The sequence below is a fragment of the Phascolarctos cinereus genome, unplaced genomic scaffold (assembly GCF_003287225.1).
Source record: "Phascolarctos cinereus isolate Bilbo 61053 unplaced genomic scaffold, phaCin_HiC Scaffold_726;HRSCAF=1367, whole genome shotgun sequence".
Taxonomy (NCBI): domain Eukaryota; kingdom Metazoa; phylum Chordata; class Mammalia; order Diprotodontia; family Phascolarctidae; genus Phascolarctos; species Phascolarctos cinereus.
In genome coordinates, this window is record NW_027556098.1 from 330,618,071 (window position 1) to 330,636,406 (window position 18,336).

Sequence of the window (18,336 nt, forward strand, 5' to 3'; positions counted from 1 at the left end):
TTTTATGCTTTCGGAGGGTTCCGCACCTCCACGCGCACACACACATCAATGGTCATCCGTGCATCTTGGTCCTCACACACCTGCATCGGCGCGGGATGGGCATCGTGGTGAAGCGGAAGAAGCTCTGGATTCACAACCGTCACAATACCTGGCATTGAATCTGCCTGCTCTGCTTCTTCGAACTATGTCATGAGCTGGGGGTTCTTTTCTGTCCTTGTCCTTCTGGCCTAGCACTTGCACAGCAGAGTGCCTGTCACGTGGGAAGTAGGGGCTTAATGAATACTTGTTGATTCATCGGCCAGTCACTTCACCTCTAGGCTTCAGAGTTCTTCTCTGTGAAATGGGAGGTTGGATTAGGTAAAATAAAAGACTCGAGACCATTTTGTGTCACAAACTTTTCCTCTACTCCCAACCTTTGACAGTCTGGAAAAGCCTGTGGACTCCTCAGGATGTTTTAAAATGCGTAAATAAAATATGTAGGATTACAGGAAATGAATTGTGTTGAAATAGTTATCAAAATAACTAAAAAATTATGCGTTCTCAGACAACAGATTAACACTAGAAGGATCAGGCACATCAATTGACAAAAAAAATTGTGTTTTGAAATAAAAATTTTCTACTATCTGTATTTTCTTTATGGATTAAAAAAAAAGAATACTGTAGGTCAATCTGTTATTTTTAAGATCCAGTCCTTCTAGTTTAAGAAGATAGAGAATTTTACTGCTTTAAGTTTTCAGTGAGGCAGTGCTCGGCCTGGAGTCAAGGAACACCAGAGTTCAAATCCAGCCTCAGACACTTGCTATCGATATGACGCTGGGGAAGTCACTTAACCTCTTTGAGCCTTAGTTTCTTCAATTGTAAAATGGGGGAAATAATACCTACCTTGCAGGGTTGTTATGAGGATAAAATGAGATGATATTTGTAAAAGGCACCTGGCACACAGTAGGCTGCATATAAATTCTTATTTCCATCCCTTTTAGGAAGTATTACAGTGTTTTGAACAGATTGGTGGCATAATTGATTTTTTTTTAAAAGGGGCTAAGTAGGGCTAAAGTCCAGTTTGAATATTGAACACCTATAATAATGATAACTGAATTTTTTTTGTTTGCCCTTGAAGGTTTACAAAGTACTTGGCCTACTCTACCCCATTTGAGCCTAGCCATACAGGTATTATCTGCACTTGAGAGATAAGGAAACTGAAGTTCCTGAAAGTTAAGTGACTTGCCCAAAGTCTTTTAGCTTATGTGTGTCCCAGATAGGGTTTTACTCCAGGTCTTCTAAGTGCCACATTTTGCACTCTATGGACTACCCTAGAGCCAAGGCACCAATAACTTAATTAAGGTCCTGCTCTTTGCAAAGAAATATGCTAGGTGGGAGGAATACAGGAACTAATACTTTACTGTTTGTTCTCAAGGAACTGGAGGATGCATAATGTGTACAAATAAGTGAATACAAAGTAATTTGAGGAGGAAGAGAACATTAATCTTGAAAGAATTGATAATCTCATTAATTTCTTCAGTGTATAATGCTATACTGAAACCCTGCTCAGATATTTCACTGTGGCATTCAGGTGATTGTGGACCCTTGAAGGGTTTGTAAAAGAGTACATGGTCTGACGGATTTTTATCAGAGTAGAAAAACTTTCTGTATCTGAAACACAATTTTCTGTCCTTCCTGTTATTCTTTGTCTTCCTTCCTAAATTTATTCTCTAGTCTCAACATCATTTCTAGACATACTGCCTCTCCTTGCATTCCCAGGCGCACCTCCCTTATGCAGATGACTCTCAAATGTACACACCCAACTTTCAAACCTACTCCTCCTTCTAACTCCCCTATTTCTGCTGGTCGGATCCATATTTACAACTCAGGAGTGCTGAACATTCATTCTTTCACTGCCCCCCCCCATCATAACCTGGCAGTTGCCGAATTATGTCATTTCTACTTGACTATTCCTTTAAACCTAAATCCCTCTGGTTCTCACTGATTGGCCAACATTAGGTCCCAGGCCAAGCCCCATTTGGTTGTTGTTTGGGCCCTGATTGGCTCAAAGTGAATGTAAATTGCAGTTGCTTCTATTTTGGCCAGAAACCCTGAGGGTCTTTCCCTCCCAGATTGATTTTTTTTTTTTTTATTTTTTGAGACCTCTCCCTCATTTCTTACCTAGGCTTAATTACTTAATGGGCATTGCCTCAGTCCTACTGAAACCTGTTGAATACCTTAGCTTAAAAAGGCCAAGATCTCCCCCTGCATCCAGGGCCATCTCCAGTCATACTGATCTGTATCGAGCCACTGGACTCTGGAGGAGAAAGTAAGGCTGATGACTTTGCATAGGTCAGCCTTTCTTAAATCCAATTGACTTGCAAGTCAAGACTTCACTCTTCTGATGTCATTGTCCTCTTGGAGAGTGAAGGACAAACAACAACAATATTTCTGCCTCCACAGTATCTCACATCTATACCCTTCTCTCTATTCAAACAGCCACTTCTGGCAGACTCAAGCCTTCATCTCCTCTTGTCTGGACTGTTTCAGTAGTTTTCTAATTCATTTCTTTACATTTAGCCTCTCTTCTCCAGTCCATCATCTATACATTTGCCAAATTAATTATTATAAAATTAATATGTCATGTCACTCTCCTGCTCAGGAAGCTTTCGTGGCTCCTCCTTACCTCTTGGGTAAACTACACATTACTTTGTTTACCATTTAAAGCCAAGTCTGGCTCCAGCATATCTTTCTTTTTTAAATTATTATTTATTTTTAGTTTTCAGCAATCACTTCCATATACTTTTGAGTTTTAAATTTTTCACCCCCTCCTTCCTCCCCCCCAAGATGGTGTGCAGTCTGATATAGGCTCCACATATACGTTCCTATTAAACATATTTTCACATTAGTAATGTTGTAAGGAAGAATTAGAACCAATAGAAGGAACCGCAAGAAAGAGGAAACAAAACAAAATAGAAGGAAAAAAAAGAAAAAAAAGAGCAGATAGTATACTACATATCTTTCTAAGCTGACAACACATACCTCCAGTTCCTGTCATATGCTTTATATTACAGTCTACTTGCTGTTCCCTATACATAACGTTCCATCTGCTGTCTCTTTGTTTTGGCTTAGCTGCCCCTTATATCTGGAATGCTCTTCCTTCTCATCTCAGCCTTGGAACTCAGCCTTCTCAGCTCCCGTCTCAAGTGCTACCTTTTGTGAGAAGCCTTTCCTGATTCTCTCATTTGTCTTATTTCTTTATAACCCATTGAAATTGCTTTGTATTTACTAATCTGTGTACATACTGTTTCCTCCTAATTAAATGTCAGTTTTTTCAGGGAAGTGACTTTTTTTGGAGTGGTGGTGGTGGCATGTAATAGATGGTTAATAAATACTTATTGAGTGCAGTGCAGACCTGCAGAATGACTTGTTAGTATTTATTGATGTTTATTGCTGGAAGACCAGACTAACTGAGTTCAGTTAAGCTTATGACTGAAGAGCTGACCACGTGGTATTTTTTTTTAAAAACTATAACAACTTCTGAAAACCTGCTAAGATGCCAGAAGATTAGAATAAGCATCAGTGGAGGGAGTCCCCATGCTGATGAAATCATGGAATGTCAAAGTAATGATAATAATACCTTGCTAAATTTACATGACATTTGACAAGTATGCTTTCATTTGATACCACAACCCTTTGAGTTAGGTTGTATAAAATTATTATCCACTTTTTATAGGTGAAGAAAATGAAGCTCAGAGAAATGATTTGTCCAAAGTCACATGGTTAGTAAGTGGCAAAATTGGATTCAGAGATCTTCTGATTCTAAAACTAGTACTTTTCTATTATATCAATGCTTTTTCCTTTCCCCCCTCCCCCCCCATCTAAGTCATTGGTGGCCAGACTATCAAATAGTATTCATTGAACTGTTTTAGCTGCTCATGAAACATTTGTGTTTAATGCAAGTAGAATCTCTAGTAAGTAATAGCCGATTTTGATTTTGAGTGGGTGGTTGGAGACTGTGCTACATTGTCCCATTGTCTTTGGTACATATTGAAAACATGTATCAAAGATGCAAAGACTTTTATATGGGTTTCAGAAAATTTATAAAACATTGTTACTTTATAGTATCAAAATGTTTCATAGTTGATACATTGTATCTGTGCACCTCCATGGTTTGCAGCTATTTTGAAAAAGTTTATTATTGAGACAGCATACTTTGTGTGGTACCTAGTACCATAAGCTCTTCATGCATCACTCAGTTTTTGTAAACACAGATTCTTTAGAACGCCATTTTTTGGGGGGAATGATATTATTTGGGTAGCTCTTAGTACTAGCTCACATTTATATCATGCTCAAAGGTTTCATAAAGTGTTTTCTGTACAACAGTGCTCTGAGGTAGGTAGGATCCGTTTTAACAAATTAGTGATGATTTGCCCTTAAAAACAACTCCATAAAGGGATGAGTCAGTTTTTACTTCTGTTTAAAATGTTTCCTCATTCTCTGAAAATTCTTTCTTAACCAAAATATGGGTGTTTTTAGGGGCAAGGACCTCATCTTCTTAATGTGTAATTATATGAATATATAATGTCAAATACCATGGAAAGAGTAGGTTCTTTACAAGCGTCTTTTTCAGTACCTGGTTATTTCTAGACCTAAAAAGATATGTTTTTAAAACCTTCTAGAGGTCATATAAATACCAAAATGAAATACTCCTCAAGGCAGGTAGTAGAAATACAGTGTTTCATTTTGTTGTTTATGTTGTGGCTAAATAGGATTAAAAAGAACTTTAGAAATGAGCCCTGTCAATTAGAGGGTGTTAATACCTCCAATAATTATAATTATGTTTTTCATTTGGCTCTGCACAGCCTTCTCTAGATACTAAGTTTTATTAGGCACATTCAATAATATTTAAGGAATATATAGCCATATGCATGGAAAGGAAAAAGAAAGTGTATTTTGAGGAAAGAGAATTGTCCAATTAGAGTTAATGTTTTTCTTCCTAAAGTAATTCATTGGTAGTGACTCAGATTTCTTGATTTGGCTAATGAATATCAGTTACATAGAATTTAGGTTATAGTAAGACAGTATACTCTTACCTACAAATCTGCTAATTCTTTAAAAACCAAGGCTTTGATTCAACCTATTTATGTCTGCATAGTTGCAGAATGATCTCCTGTGGTTTGTATCCTTTATGAAAGAATACTTCCTGAATTTCGAAATGAGATCCTACCATTTCCTCTTTTCCTACGTATACTCTCCACTTCTCCCTCCTCAGAACTGGCTGTTAGATTCATTTCTTTGCCTACACTTGGCAAGTGCCACACACCTCATCTAGCAGAATCTAGGTGATGCTTACCTCTTTTTCTGTAGACCAGAGCTCCAAAAACAAGCACACAGACACTACACAAATAACCAGAAGACCCCCTCCTAGAATATAAATATTAAAGTTGGCTTTACATTCCAAAGTTGATGATACTTTTTAGGTAAGATGTGATAAGGGGATTGTAGAGTGGCAAAGACATTAAATTATGTTCATTATAGTTTTAGCATTATTCTGATACATGAATCCATGATTTCATTGCTGTGGGTAATCCCTCAACTGAGAAAAGATTGCAGTCACCTATGGCATCATAACTGTGTGATTTTTATGCACGTTATCTCCTAAATTCTTCGCAGAGGATCTACTCTATACACTGGGGGTCTTTCTTAGGTTTTCTTACTATCTGGGGGGTGCCATCCTAGCATTCTGGCTGTCCATTTGTTGTGTCTCAGTCTTGTTTTAAAAAGATTGACCCATCTCCATTTCTGGTCCTATATGTCTTCGATGTTGTTGATTACTTCTCACACAAGTTATTCTTAGTAATTTTCTACATCTACCAGAAGAAGATGCATTACTTGTGATTTTGATTCTTCTGAGACTGGCAATTTGTGATAGCATCATTGGAAGAAAATTGGTGTTAAAGAGAGAAGCTTTTGTGGGAGTGAGCAGTTTTAGTGTTAAATATGTTTTATTGTGTTATAGTACTTTGAAAATTGCTAACCCAATCTATCAGTCTGAATACTAGACTAGCCAGAATATTTTGGCTCTGACTATACCTGGTGACACACTTAATTGTGTTGTATTGGATAGTTAAAGGTTGCAGAACCTCACAAACTTTTTCATCTGAGAATTTTTTATTTTCTAGGTGCAAACAGTTGCACAGCAAGTGGCAGAGGATAAATTTGTATTTGACTTACCTGATTATCAAAGTATCAACCATGTCGTGGTGTTTATGCTGGGAACAGTCCCATTTCCTGATGGCATGGGAGGATCTGTCTACTTTTCATATCCTGATTCAAGTGGAATGCCAGTATGGCAGCTCTTGGGGTTTGTCACGAATGGGAAACCAAGTGCCATCTTCAAAATTTCAGGTCTTAAATCTGGTAAGCTTTATACAGTTCTACATTTAAATATTTCATATTCTTTCATAAGCATTGTGTGACTTTTTAAAGAATTTCCTTCTTTCAGTGGTTATTTTAATGAACAGACTGAAAAAAAGTCAAAAGATAAATCAGGCATTTAGTACTTCACAATATAAATTTCTGATTTCTGAAATAAGACAAAGATTAAACCGAGATGAGATACAGTGACAGCTCTTTGTATCAGACTGCAAACTTAGTTTCATATGATCCTGAAACATCCCGTTACCAATCCTGAAAATGTCAAATGCTGGAGAAGAGAATCGATCAAAGAAAGAATAATAGGTTTGAATGAGACCTTTCAGTGCCTTTGGTTCATATGTGAATAAGCAAGCTTAGGAAGGTTGTAGCTTGCCCAAGGTCATACCAAAAGTTAGTGACAGAGCTGGAACTTGAGCTCAGGGTTCCTGACTTCTGATGTAGTGCTCATTCTGTGGCAGCATAATGAGCTGAACCCCTGAGAAAAGCACGAAGCTCTTGAATACAAGTGTTAAACTGTGGCATTTACTTGTTCAGTACTGAAATTTATGGAGCTCCCAATTTCCCACTAAATCCTGGAGAGCTGAAAATGAAAGTTAAAATGGAAGTTTTCCTGAGGAATAGGAATAGGTATTTCTGTGGGCTCAATATTTTTGTACAGATTTTAGGGAATATAACTGGCCAGGCATCAGTTTTTGTGATGGCCATTCATGAAAATAACACTAACAGCATAATCATCATACAGTGTTGAAGATGATAACTCGTGTGTGTGTGTGTGTGTGTGTGTGTGTGTGTGTGTGAGTACGTATGTGAGCATAAATGAGCTTGTAGTCAGCTGTAATTTTTTCCCAAAAGTCACAGAATTTAGAGATGGAAGAAACACAGAGGCCATCTAATTCACAGTGTACCTGGAAAAATATCCCTTTTGCAACACCGCTAACTTGAGGACCCCAAGTGAATGGTAACCTGCTTTTTTTTTTGTTGGCTAGACAGTGGGATTAAGTGACTTGCCCAGAGTCACACAGCTAGTAAGTGTCAAACATCTGAGGCTGGATTTGAACTCAGGTCCTTCTAACTCCAGAGCTGATGCTCTTTCTACTGCGCCACCTAGGTGACCCATAACCTTCTACTTTTCAACGTAACTTACTCCACTTTTTTTTTTGATGGCTCTCATTGTTAGGAAGTTTCCTTAATCAAGCCTAAATTTGCCTCTTTCTAATTTGCATTATCTGCTCCTATAGTTGCCATTTGGATTTAAGCAGTATGAGTCAAATTCCTCCTGATATCCCATGACACCCCTTCAGATATTTGAATACATATTCTTTCTTTCCTATTTCCTTTTCTAGGCTAACCACCCTCAGTTCCTTTAGCTGGTCTTCATATCTGGCCACACTCCAGTTTATCAGTGTCCTTCTCAAAATGTAGTGCCCAGAAAGGAACATATTCCAGATGTGGTCTAACCAGGGCAGACTTTTGGAATAAAGGAAGTGCCTCTTTCAGTGAGGAGAGTATAGGTTATGATGGACTTATAATTGTCAGTAAGATTTACGTATTAGTTAATACAGAAGCAGAAATGATTTATCCTACTGGTTAAATCTATCCTACTAGAAGATTCAAAATATAGTAGCAATTTCCAAACCTTACATGGTAGATCACTAAGTTTGTTGCCATTGCCACAGCCCTCTCCCTGTGGTAGTTTATCAGTGTTCTAAGGCCCCAGGGGAGTGAAGGTAGAAATATTGCTCCCTTCTGGCTTCACATAGGAACTTTAGAATCAATACTCTTCTCCCCTACCCCAGCCTTGCTCAGAAACTTTACTGTTAATTATACCTCTCTTTCTTTCCCCCTTTTCCACTAACCCCAAAGTTCAGGCACTTTAATACCAGGTTCTTGCCACTCCCTCTCCCTTTTGCCTTTGTATCTCAGAGCTTTGAGAGAGTTATAAATCACAAAAAGGATAGACTTATACTTTGTCATTTTTCATCTTTTGCCTATTTTCCTTGATAACTAGTTGAGGATAGAGAGAAATATGAGGCCAGACATACTCTTATTGTTTTCTCAGCTAGTCTGAAGAAAATTTAGTCCAAATGAACTAGACCAATAGATGATTATAACGTTGCCTTCAGTTGTTGTTAAGCGCTATTTTTATTGCTACTTTGGAATTATGTTTCCTAGAAAATTTATTTGGTTCAGTGATGTGAAAGTGTAGGGTGCTGTTTTAATTTAAATAATGATGATGGGCTGTCTTACTCTACAGGAAAATAGGGGAGGAAGGGGACAAGAGAGCAGGGGGATGATAGAGAGAAGGGCAGATTGGGAAAGGGGTAATCAGAAGGAAATGCTTCTGAGCAGGGACAGGGTCAAAAGAAAGAATAGAATAAATGGGGGGGGGCAGGATAGGATTAAGGGAAATAGAGTTAGTTTTTCACAACATGTCTACTATGGAAGTGTTTTGCATAACTGCACAAGTATGGCCTGTATTGACTTGCTTGCCTTTTCAATGAGGGTGGGTGGGGTGGGAGGAAGGGAGAAAATTTGGAACCTGAAGTTTTAAAAACACGTTTAAAAAAAATGTTTCCACATGCAACTGGGAAATATGAAATACAGGAAATGAGGTACAGAAATCTATCCTGCCCTACAAGAAAATAGAAGGGGAAGGGGATAAGAGAAGGAGGAGGGGAGAGGTAGAAGGGAAGGCAGACTAGGAGAAGGGGTATTCAGAATGCATGCCATCCTGGGGTGGGGGAGGGGCAAGATGGGGTGAAAATATGGAATTCAAAATCTTGTGGAAGTAAATGTTGAAAACTAAAAATAAATAAATTTATATTAAAAAAAATATAATGACGATGGGAAGAAAATCCTTTTGTCTTTTTCTCTAAATTGTTCTCCACAGTATTATTTCTGTTGTAATATGATTGGAGCCTTTTGCTAGTTACTTTTTTTCCAGGGAAACAACCCAATTGTTAAAGCTTTGTTCAGTGATAGGGGGAAATAAAATGCAGGAGCATAAAATTGTCTTCTAGTGACTTGAAGCATGTACATTTTATTAAATAGGGAGTGGGTTATTCTTGAAACATTCTGGATGTCTTACATTAGGAGGTCTTTTGAAAAACACTTGTTTTTTTAAATACTTAACCTCAAATATCTGGTAAAAGAGCAAATTTAATATTCAACATTGGAAATAGCATATTAAAACATTTTGGATGAATTTGAAATATATTTATACTTTGAAGCCTTATAAGTGTTATTTCTAGTTTTGTATGTTCTGTATATTTTACACATTAGCTAGATCTGGCCATGGATATGTGTACTTAAGTGTGAGCGAATGTTTTTTATTGGAAATTGACATTAGAGTCTAGGCAGCAAAATCTGCCTGTTACTCAATTGCTGGTCATGGTATATGTGTATATGTAATTTTTGACTTATTTTACAATTACTTAGAACTATTTTGCTTGTGTTTTCATGTTGGCGAAGAATAAAAAATGGCATTTTAGGAAAGAATGGATATATTTTAATAGAGAGCCTGAACAACAAATGAGTTTTTAACCTGGAACTTGGAAGAATAAAGATCCTTACACACATAAATGCAGAAAGACTAGCTTTTGATGGACTCAACACGGTGTTGGGAGGAGGTGTGGTTCCTACCCTAAAGGGAATTTAACTTTATGATGTGGCAGAAACAAGGAACCTAACTACATTTCATAGCATAGTATAAAATTAGACTTGGAAGGGACTCCGAGAGGGCATATAATCTAACCCATACCTGAACAGTAATCACCTCTATAATATCCCTGATTATTGGATGTTTTCCAGCATCTGCTTGAAGACCTTCAGGAGTAGGGAATTCATTACCTTCAGAGGCAGCCCTTTCTACTTTTGGTCGGTTCTAATTGGAAGTTTTTGCATAAACAGTATCTAGCTAATTTTGTAGTTTTCTGCTGAAGAATCTTCTTTATTGACTACCATGTCAAGTCCAAACTCTTTTACCTGCCTTTAAAAGCCATCTCTAATTTGACTCTATCGTACATATCAAGCTTTATTTTTTTACCCTTTATTTCTTAACTTTAGCACAGGTCATCTGTTTCTGTCAGGGCAGTTCTACTCATTCTGTGATGGTCTCAGGAATGTGATATGTTCATTCACTTCTGCCTTGTTAATGCTATTGTGTCATCCTTTCTCCTCTTTGCTTTTCAAAATTCTACTCTTTCTTCAATATCAAGTAAGCACTGTTGCCTCTATGATGTTTTTCTAACTCCTCTCCATATTAATTTGTCCTTCCACTGAACTTGGATTTAGAGTAAATATCACATAGTTTAGACTTGGAAAAGTATTCTCTGTTTCACATTTATTTTTGCCCTTTATTTAGATTTTGAGTCCTTTAAAGACAGGACAATATCTTCTACTTTGTGTGTGTGTGTTTTCTTTATTGTTTAGCATAGAAGTGGGTACAAAGCAGATAATTAATAAATTTATATTAATGTGGCTGATGAGTCAGTCAAAAAGCATTTATTAAGCACTCATTATGTACCAGGCATTTTGCTAAGCACTAGAGATAAAAATACAAGCAAAAATACCCTTAAGAGATGATGCTGTTAAAGTGCTGTATTCAATATGCCAGCAAATTTGGAAAACACAACAGTGGCCACTGGATTGGGAAAGATCAGTTTATGTTCCTAGTCATAAAGAAGGGCAGTGCCAAGTAATGTTTGAATTGCTGAATAGTTGTGCTCATTTCACATACCTGCAAGGTTATGCTTAGCTTTAGCAATATGTGAATAGAGAATTACCAGAAGAGCAGGCTGGTTTTTGAAGAGGCAGAGGAAGGAGAGACCACATTGCCAACATTTGCTGGATTACAGAGAAAAGCAAGGGAGTTTCAGAAAAACATCTATTTCTGCGTTGTTGACTACACTAAAGCTTTTGTGTGGATCACAACAAAATGTGCAAGTTGTCAAAGAGATGGGAGTATGAGATCATTTACTTGTCTCCTGAGGAACCTGTATGTGGGCCAGTAAGCAACAGTTAGAACCAAACATGGATCAGCTGATTGGTTTAAGATTTGAAAAGGAGTAAGCCAAGGCTGTATATTGTCACCTTACTTGCTTAACTTATATATGCAGAATACATCATGTGAAACACCAGGCTGGATCAATCAAAAGCCAGAATTAAGGGTGGTGGGACAAATATCAACAATCTCAGATGTGCGGGTGATATTACTCTGGTGGCAGAAAGTGAAGAAGAATTAAGAAGCCTCTTGATGAGGGTGAAAGAAAAGAATGTAAAAGCTAGATTGAAATTTAACATTAAAAAAACAAAGATCTTGGCATATGGTCCCATCACTTCCAACAAATAGAGGAGAAGAAATAGAAGCAGTGTCAGGTTTTATATTGTTGGGCTCAAAGATCATTGCAGACAGCACCTGCAGCCATGAAATTAAAAGACTCTAGCTCCTTGGAAGGAAAGGTATGGCAAATTTGAATAACATTGAAAAACAGAGATATCACCTCGCTGACAAAGGTGTGTATAGTCAAAGCTATGGTTTTTCTAGTAGCAACATGCATCTGTGAGAGTTGGACTCCAAGGAAAGCTGAGCACTGCAGAATCAGTGTTTTAGAATTGTGGTGCTGGAGAAGACTTTTGAGAGTCCCTTGAACAGCAAGGAGGTCATATCAGTCAACACTTAAAGAAATTAATTCAGGCTGTTCACTGGCAGGTCAAATAGTGAAGCTGAAGCTTAAATACTTTGGCCACATAATGAGAAGACAGGCTTCATTGGAAAAAAGACTCTGATGTTGGGAAAGATTGAAGGCAGAAAGAAAAGGGGACAGCAGAGGATGAGATGGATAGATAGTATCATGGAAACAACAAACATGAACCTGGACAGACTTTGAGAGATAATGGATGCTAGAAGGGCCATGGGGTCATGAAGCGTTGGACATGGCTGGACAGCAGCAACAGGAAGGAACTCAACAATGAGAGAAGGGGCCTGCAGTGGTGGAGGGATGTTTTAGAGTGAGAATGCCACAGGCATTGAGGGAAGTTCCAGGGTGAGAAGTCAGTTGAGGTAGGATTGGGATCAGTGGGTTAGGCTGAGATGTCTTTATATGGGATGTGAATCATGAACAGAGATTTAAAGAAGGGAAGAGTGCTAAAGATATTGTTTATCTTGATTTCAGCAGAGCACCTGATCAGTTATCTTATACTTTAATGGAAAAGATGGAGAGTTGTGGGCTAGATGATAATACAGTTAGATGGATTAAGAACTGGTTAAATGATTGGATTTAAAGAATAGTGATGGTTTGCTATTATCTTGGAAGGAGATCTATAGAGGAGGGCCCCAGGAATCTGTGAGCTCTTTAGCATTTTTATCAATGATATGATTAAAGGCATAAGTGATGTATTTATTAAATTTGCAGATGACACAAAATGGGAGTGGATGGCTAACACAATGGATGGCAGAATCAGGATCCGAGATGATTTTGAAAGGCTAGAATATTGGGCCGAAGCTAATAAAATAAAAATCATTAGGGATAAATGTAAAGTTGTAAAATATTCAATTAAACATGTGTAAGATGGGAAAAGCCACAGCTGAGAGTTTTAGTGATTGAGTCAGCAATGGGTTGTGGCACCTACCAAAGCTAATGGCTTGGGCTGCATTAAGAGGCAAAATATCTAGGAATAAGGCGGGTAGTAATTCCACTATACAATGGCCTGGTCAAGCCATATCTAGAGTATTACGTTTAATTCTAATTGGTAAGCTGAGGAATGTCCAAGGTAAGGTAACTGGATTGGTGAAGGGCTTAATTCCATTTCAGATGAGCATCTGTTGAAGGAACTAGAAATTTAGCTTGGATAAGAGAAAACTAAGGGGGACATGATTCGTCTTCAAATATTTGAAAGGCCCTCCTTTGGAAAACAGACTTGTTCTGATTCTTCTTAGGGGGCAGAAACAGGAACAGTGGGTGGAAGTGGCAAAGAGGCAAACTTTGGCTTGATGTCAATGGAAGGGACTGCCTTGGGAGGTAGTAGGTTCCCTTGAATCAGAGGTCTTCAAGTAAATGTTCAATGGCCACTTGGGTATATAGAGGGATTCTTTCTTGGTAATCAATTGGATTTGATACTGAAGTCTTTTCCAACTCTACATTTTGAGAGGAAGGAATTCATTAAAAAATGATGGTGGTAATAAGGGTATTGTGCATTGTTTGGTACCTTGAATTTCTAGCTTCCTTCATAGCTTAGCTCAACTACCATCTCCTACATGAGGCCTTTCTTGCTTCTACCAGCTGGTGCCTCCCTTACTTTGTAGTTATTTTGTATATATTTTTGTATGGGGGCGTGGTGTTTCCCACTAAAGAATGTAACCTCCTCGATAACAAATACTTTTTTATTTTCTCTTTGTATTCCTGTCATTTAGCACCTAGTAGACATTTAAATACTTGTGAATTAATTGAATACGAGTTGTACTGAAATGGCAAAAAGATGACTATTAAGTATGGGAGAAGGACGTTAAAGCAAGTTCTGAGTTTTGAGTCTGAGAGATGATTGTTGGTTACTGTGAGATGCTGATAAAGAGAATTAAATGGTCAAAACTATATTTAGGAAGCATTTTTTTCTGTTCTGTGTTAGAAGGAAGAGGTTGGCAGCAGGGATGCCAGCTTGGCAGAATATTGCAATAATATAGTGATGGTATTGCAACTTGGAATAGTATGTTATTTGTGAAAATGTAAACAAAAGGTCATATTTGATGAATAAAACAAAGAAACAAAACAGATTTATTAGATTTTGGGGATAAAGGAGACATAGAATCAAGGGTGACTACACAGTTACAAATTTTGGAGAGTAGGAGAACAATAATTGTAATACCACCTTATTTTAGGCTAGCATTTTATGGTTTACCAGGAGCTTTGGTACATAATGTAGTTTTCATTTGTTTCTTACAGTAACCTTTTGAAGAAGACAGGATTGGTAGTATGTGATCTCTGGGGACAGAGTTAAATGATTGGTCAGCATCAACCTAGGAAGTAGTAGGATTGGGATTCAAAACCAGGTTGCTGCCTTTTCTGCCGTATTGCTATTTACAATCTATAAAATTTGGGGAAATTGCAACTCAGGCATAAGCAACTTATTTCATTTTCTTTTCATAACATAAGAAAAAAAAGATACTGGCCTGGACTACTGCAATAGGCTTCAATTTGTTCTCCCTGCCCCAAATCTCTTTTTGTATCAGTCCACCCTCCACTCAGTTACCAAGGTGATTTTTCTAAAGCTGTCATTGGCCATTGTCACACCCTGTTTAGTGAGCTCCAGTGGCTCCCTATTAACCTGCAGGAGCAAATACATAAATGCCTGTGTTAGGCATTTAAAGCTCTTTATAACCTGCCCCTTCCCTACCTTGCCATTAGTCTTTTTTTTAAAATTAGGTTTTAATTTATATTTTCTGTTTCTTCCGTCACCATATGTATCCCTTCCCTTTCTAAAGAGCCATTATGACAAGTAGCATTTTTTAGAGGAGAAATAAAAAAGTCAGCACAATTTATAATATGTTGAAAAAGCACGAAAACACATGCAGTGTGTAACATCTGTGGTCTTCCCACCTCCATGAATGGGTAAATTGGCAGTGTCTTCCCATATCTCTTCGTTCAAATCCCACCTGATCTTTATACTCTTGTTATATTTCCTTTTTATTTTGTGGTGTGTTTTTTCCATTTACATTGTTGTAATTACTGTAAATATTGTTTTCTGGTCTTTCCTTCACTGTACTTCAGTTCGTGTAGATCTTTACATACGTTTCTATATTTATCACATATATAATTTCTTATACAGCACAGTAATATTCTCTGACATTCATGTACCGTAGTTTAGCCATTCTTCGTTTGATAGACATTGACTCTATTTCCAATTCTTAGCTATCACAAAAAAATGCTAGTATAAATATTTTGACATATATGGGGACTTTTTTCTTATTATTGGCTTCCATTAGGGTATTATCCCAGTATTAGAGTCTCAGGTTCAAAGGGTATGGAAATTTTAGTCACTTTATGTAATTCCAAATTGTTTTCCAAAATGTATTGTACCAACAATGTATTAATGTGTCTATGTTTCCACAACCCCTGCAGCATAGACTATTATCATTTTTTGTCGCCTTTGCCAATTTGCAGGGTATGAAGTAAAATCTTAGAGTTGTTTTAATTTGTGTTTTTCTTATTAATGATTTGGAGCATTTTTTTATGTAGTTGTGAATGCTTTGCAGTTCTTCTTCCAAGGACTGTTTGGTTATATCCTTATCTATTGGGGCTGTTTGAGGCTTTTTCCATTCTACTCCCCTCCATGCACTCACTCTACAGTTAATCTACACAGGCTTACTTGCAGTTCTTTGAACATGATCATTTATATCCAGACTTTGTACCTTTGTATTGGTTGGCCTCCATGCCTAAGATATTCTTCTTACTCATTTCCGTGTTTTATTTTCCCTGGATTCCTTCAGGAATCAGCCCAATCCCATCTTCTGAAGAGAGGCCTTTCCTGGTCCCCCAAGACTGCTAGTACAGTCATTTTGTACAATAGAGTTTACATTCAGCTTTTCAGGAACACATCATTTATATGGAATGAGTTTTTTAAAAATATGGTTGTATTCTATAAATTGCCTTACATGTCACAGTAGTTATTTTTGCTATAGTCATATTTTCTTAAATTAACTTGTACATGCTATTAAGAAAACAAATGTGAAGGAAGAAAAGTTTTGGGGAAGCATCAGTAAATTTATTAGTCTCTTCTGTTTCATGTGTAGCAAGAGAAAACATTATGTATGCACAATTGAAGCACCTTCTTTTTAATGTACCTTATTTTTCTGTCTCATTTAATAATAAGTCATTATTGAATATGTATTTTCAGCAAGGTATGATGGTGTTTGTGAGAAAAGGATTTGACAGAGTCCTTGCCTCCCAGAAGCTTGCAGCCTACCTTGAAAGTCAAGATTTGACCTTGAAATTTGACACATTTGAGTAATAAATAAGATGAGGCTAAGTGTCAAAACTAATGCTATGGAAAATGAGTCCTAGAGAAATTCTGAGGGAAGAAAAGGCAAAATGGGCCAACGTGGTTAGAAAAAGCCTTATGGAATATGTGTATGTATAGTGGGGATGGGGAGAGTATTCAAAATTAGAGAGATAGAAATGAAAGTGATTCCTTTAGGTAACTACCAACTTAAGTCACATTTGGGGAATAATAAGAGATAAGGCTGGAAAAAAGATGATAGGGCCAGATTTTGACATGGTGGCAAAGAGGCCAGTTAGGGTGTTTTTGCAGTAATACAGGCTTGAGGTTATAATGGTCTAAATTTAGGGGCTTGGTAATGGGGATAGAAAAGAAGGGATGTAAATGAAACATATTCCAGACTCTGATGTTGTGATTAATATGCCAAAGAGAGGAATCTTAAATTTTTTGAGTTCCAGTGATTGGGGAATTGCTGTGCACATGTAAGTAGTCATACATAATCTTACTTGAATTCTCTCCTTTCTTCTTGCAGCTCTAGTCAAAAAGGAAAGTTGAAGTGTTGGTAACAGCCTTAGTTGGTTTTTAGAATGAATGGTTTAAGAAGTTTATAGGAAGGATAATGTGAATTACATGGATAATTAATGAAATAAGAAGTCCCTCAGTGTGTGTAGTACTGAGAACATAATCCTTCATGTGGTGATTCAAAGTATGAGTGAAAGTACTGGAAAGGATAGCAAGATGGAAGGAGTGAGAAAGGAAGAGGTTTAAGGTAAAGAAAGGCAAGTTTGTTAGTTGTGGAGCAGATGTTCCAGATGGAAAAGCAGAAGGAGTATGCAGAACTGGAGTGGGACATAGGGGAAGTACGGTTGAGGAAGGATATTATATTATTTGAAAGTCTAAAATTGAGCATTTTTATATGGCTTTGAATAGAATGGATTTCTTCCTTTGAAAACTGTCCATGTGTCAGTTGGGAAATGGCTTTTATTACAAATTTTAATCATTTCCTTATGTGGTTTGGAAAGCAGACCTTTATCAGAGAAATATGCTGTGAATATTTTCCCAGTCACCTTCTTCCCTTATAATTTTGTATAAATTTCTCTTTTGTCTTCTGTGACTCACTCTATCCCTTGCTTGGTTGTGAACTTTTCCATGATCCATAGATCTGAAAGATAATTTTTTCTTTGTTTTTCTTTTTTTTTTCATGATGTCACCCTTTATATTTGAGTCATGTATTTAATTGGAGCTTATTTTGATATGTGGTATGAGATGTTGGTCTGTGTGTAGTTTCTGTGAGACTGGTTTTTAATTTTTATCCTTCAGTGAATTCCTTGCTTCCTCGTCCTTTTGGGATTATGCCTTACAAAAGTCCAGCCCTGTATTAACTCCCACCATCTGCTGCCTTTGTTTCTATTCCTCTGCTGCTGAACAAAACAGAGGAAATCATGAAAGTGTGTGTGCTCACTAGATCTATTGTAAATTTATGCTAGCTGATCTCAATCAGGAGGCAGTCCTACTACCCCTACCCCTCATAATTGATTCCCCATCCCACTTATTGCAGCAGCTGTTCCAAAGCTTTTCTTTTCAGTTCTCCCATGTAAGTCCCTTCTGCTCCTGCCTGCTGATGTCTTTGCTTCATACTTTACTGAAAATTTGAGGTCATACTCTGAAAGCTTCCTTCTTTTTTTCACTCTTCAGCTCAGATCCCTTTGACATTATCTCCTGCTATCTTCTGTTTACTCCAGTATCTGATAATGAGGTGGCCCTTCTGCTTACATAGGCTTAACTGGCCACATATGCCCTTTATCTCATCCCCTCCTGTCTTCTTCAGCTCATTACTCCACCATCATCCCCACTTTCTCTTTACTTTCCTTGTCTACAAACACACTTAAGTCTCTCAAGGCTTAAAAAAACTTTCATTAGATACTA

At 37.4% G+C, this 18,336-nt stretch overlaps 1 protein-coding gene across 1 annotated transcript in view; it reads left to right on the forward strand.

Annotated features, from left to right (window-relative positions):
• The window catches only part of HIKESHI (heat shock protein nuclear import factor hikeshi), a 37,497-nt gene that overhangs the window by 727 nt on the left and 18,434 nt on the right, over positions 1-18,336 (forward strand). Inside the window, exon 2 of the mRNA XM_020993791.2 lies at positions 6,165-6,402. Within this exon, the coding sequence (XP_020849450.1) occupies positions 6,165-6,402 (238 nt within the window). The remainder of the gene's footprint in view (positions 1-6,164; positions 6,403-18,336) is intronic.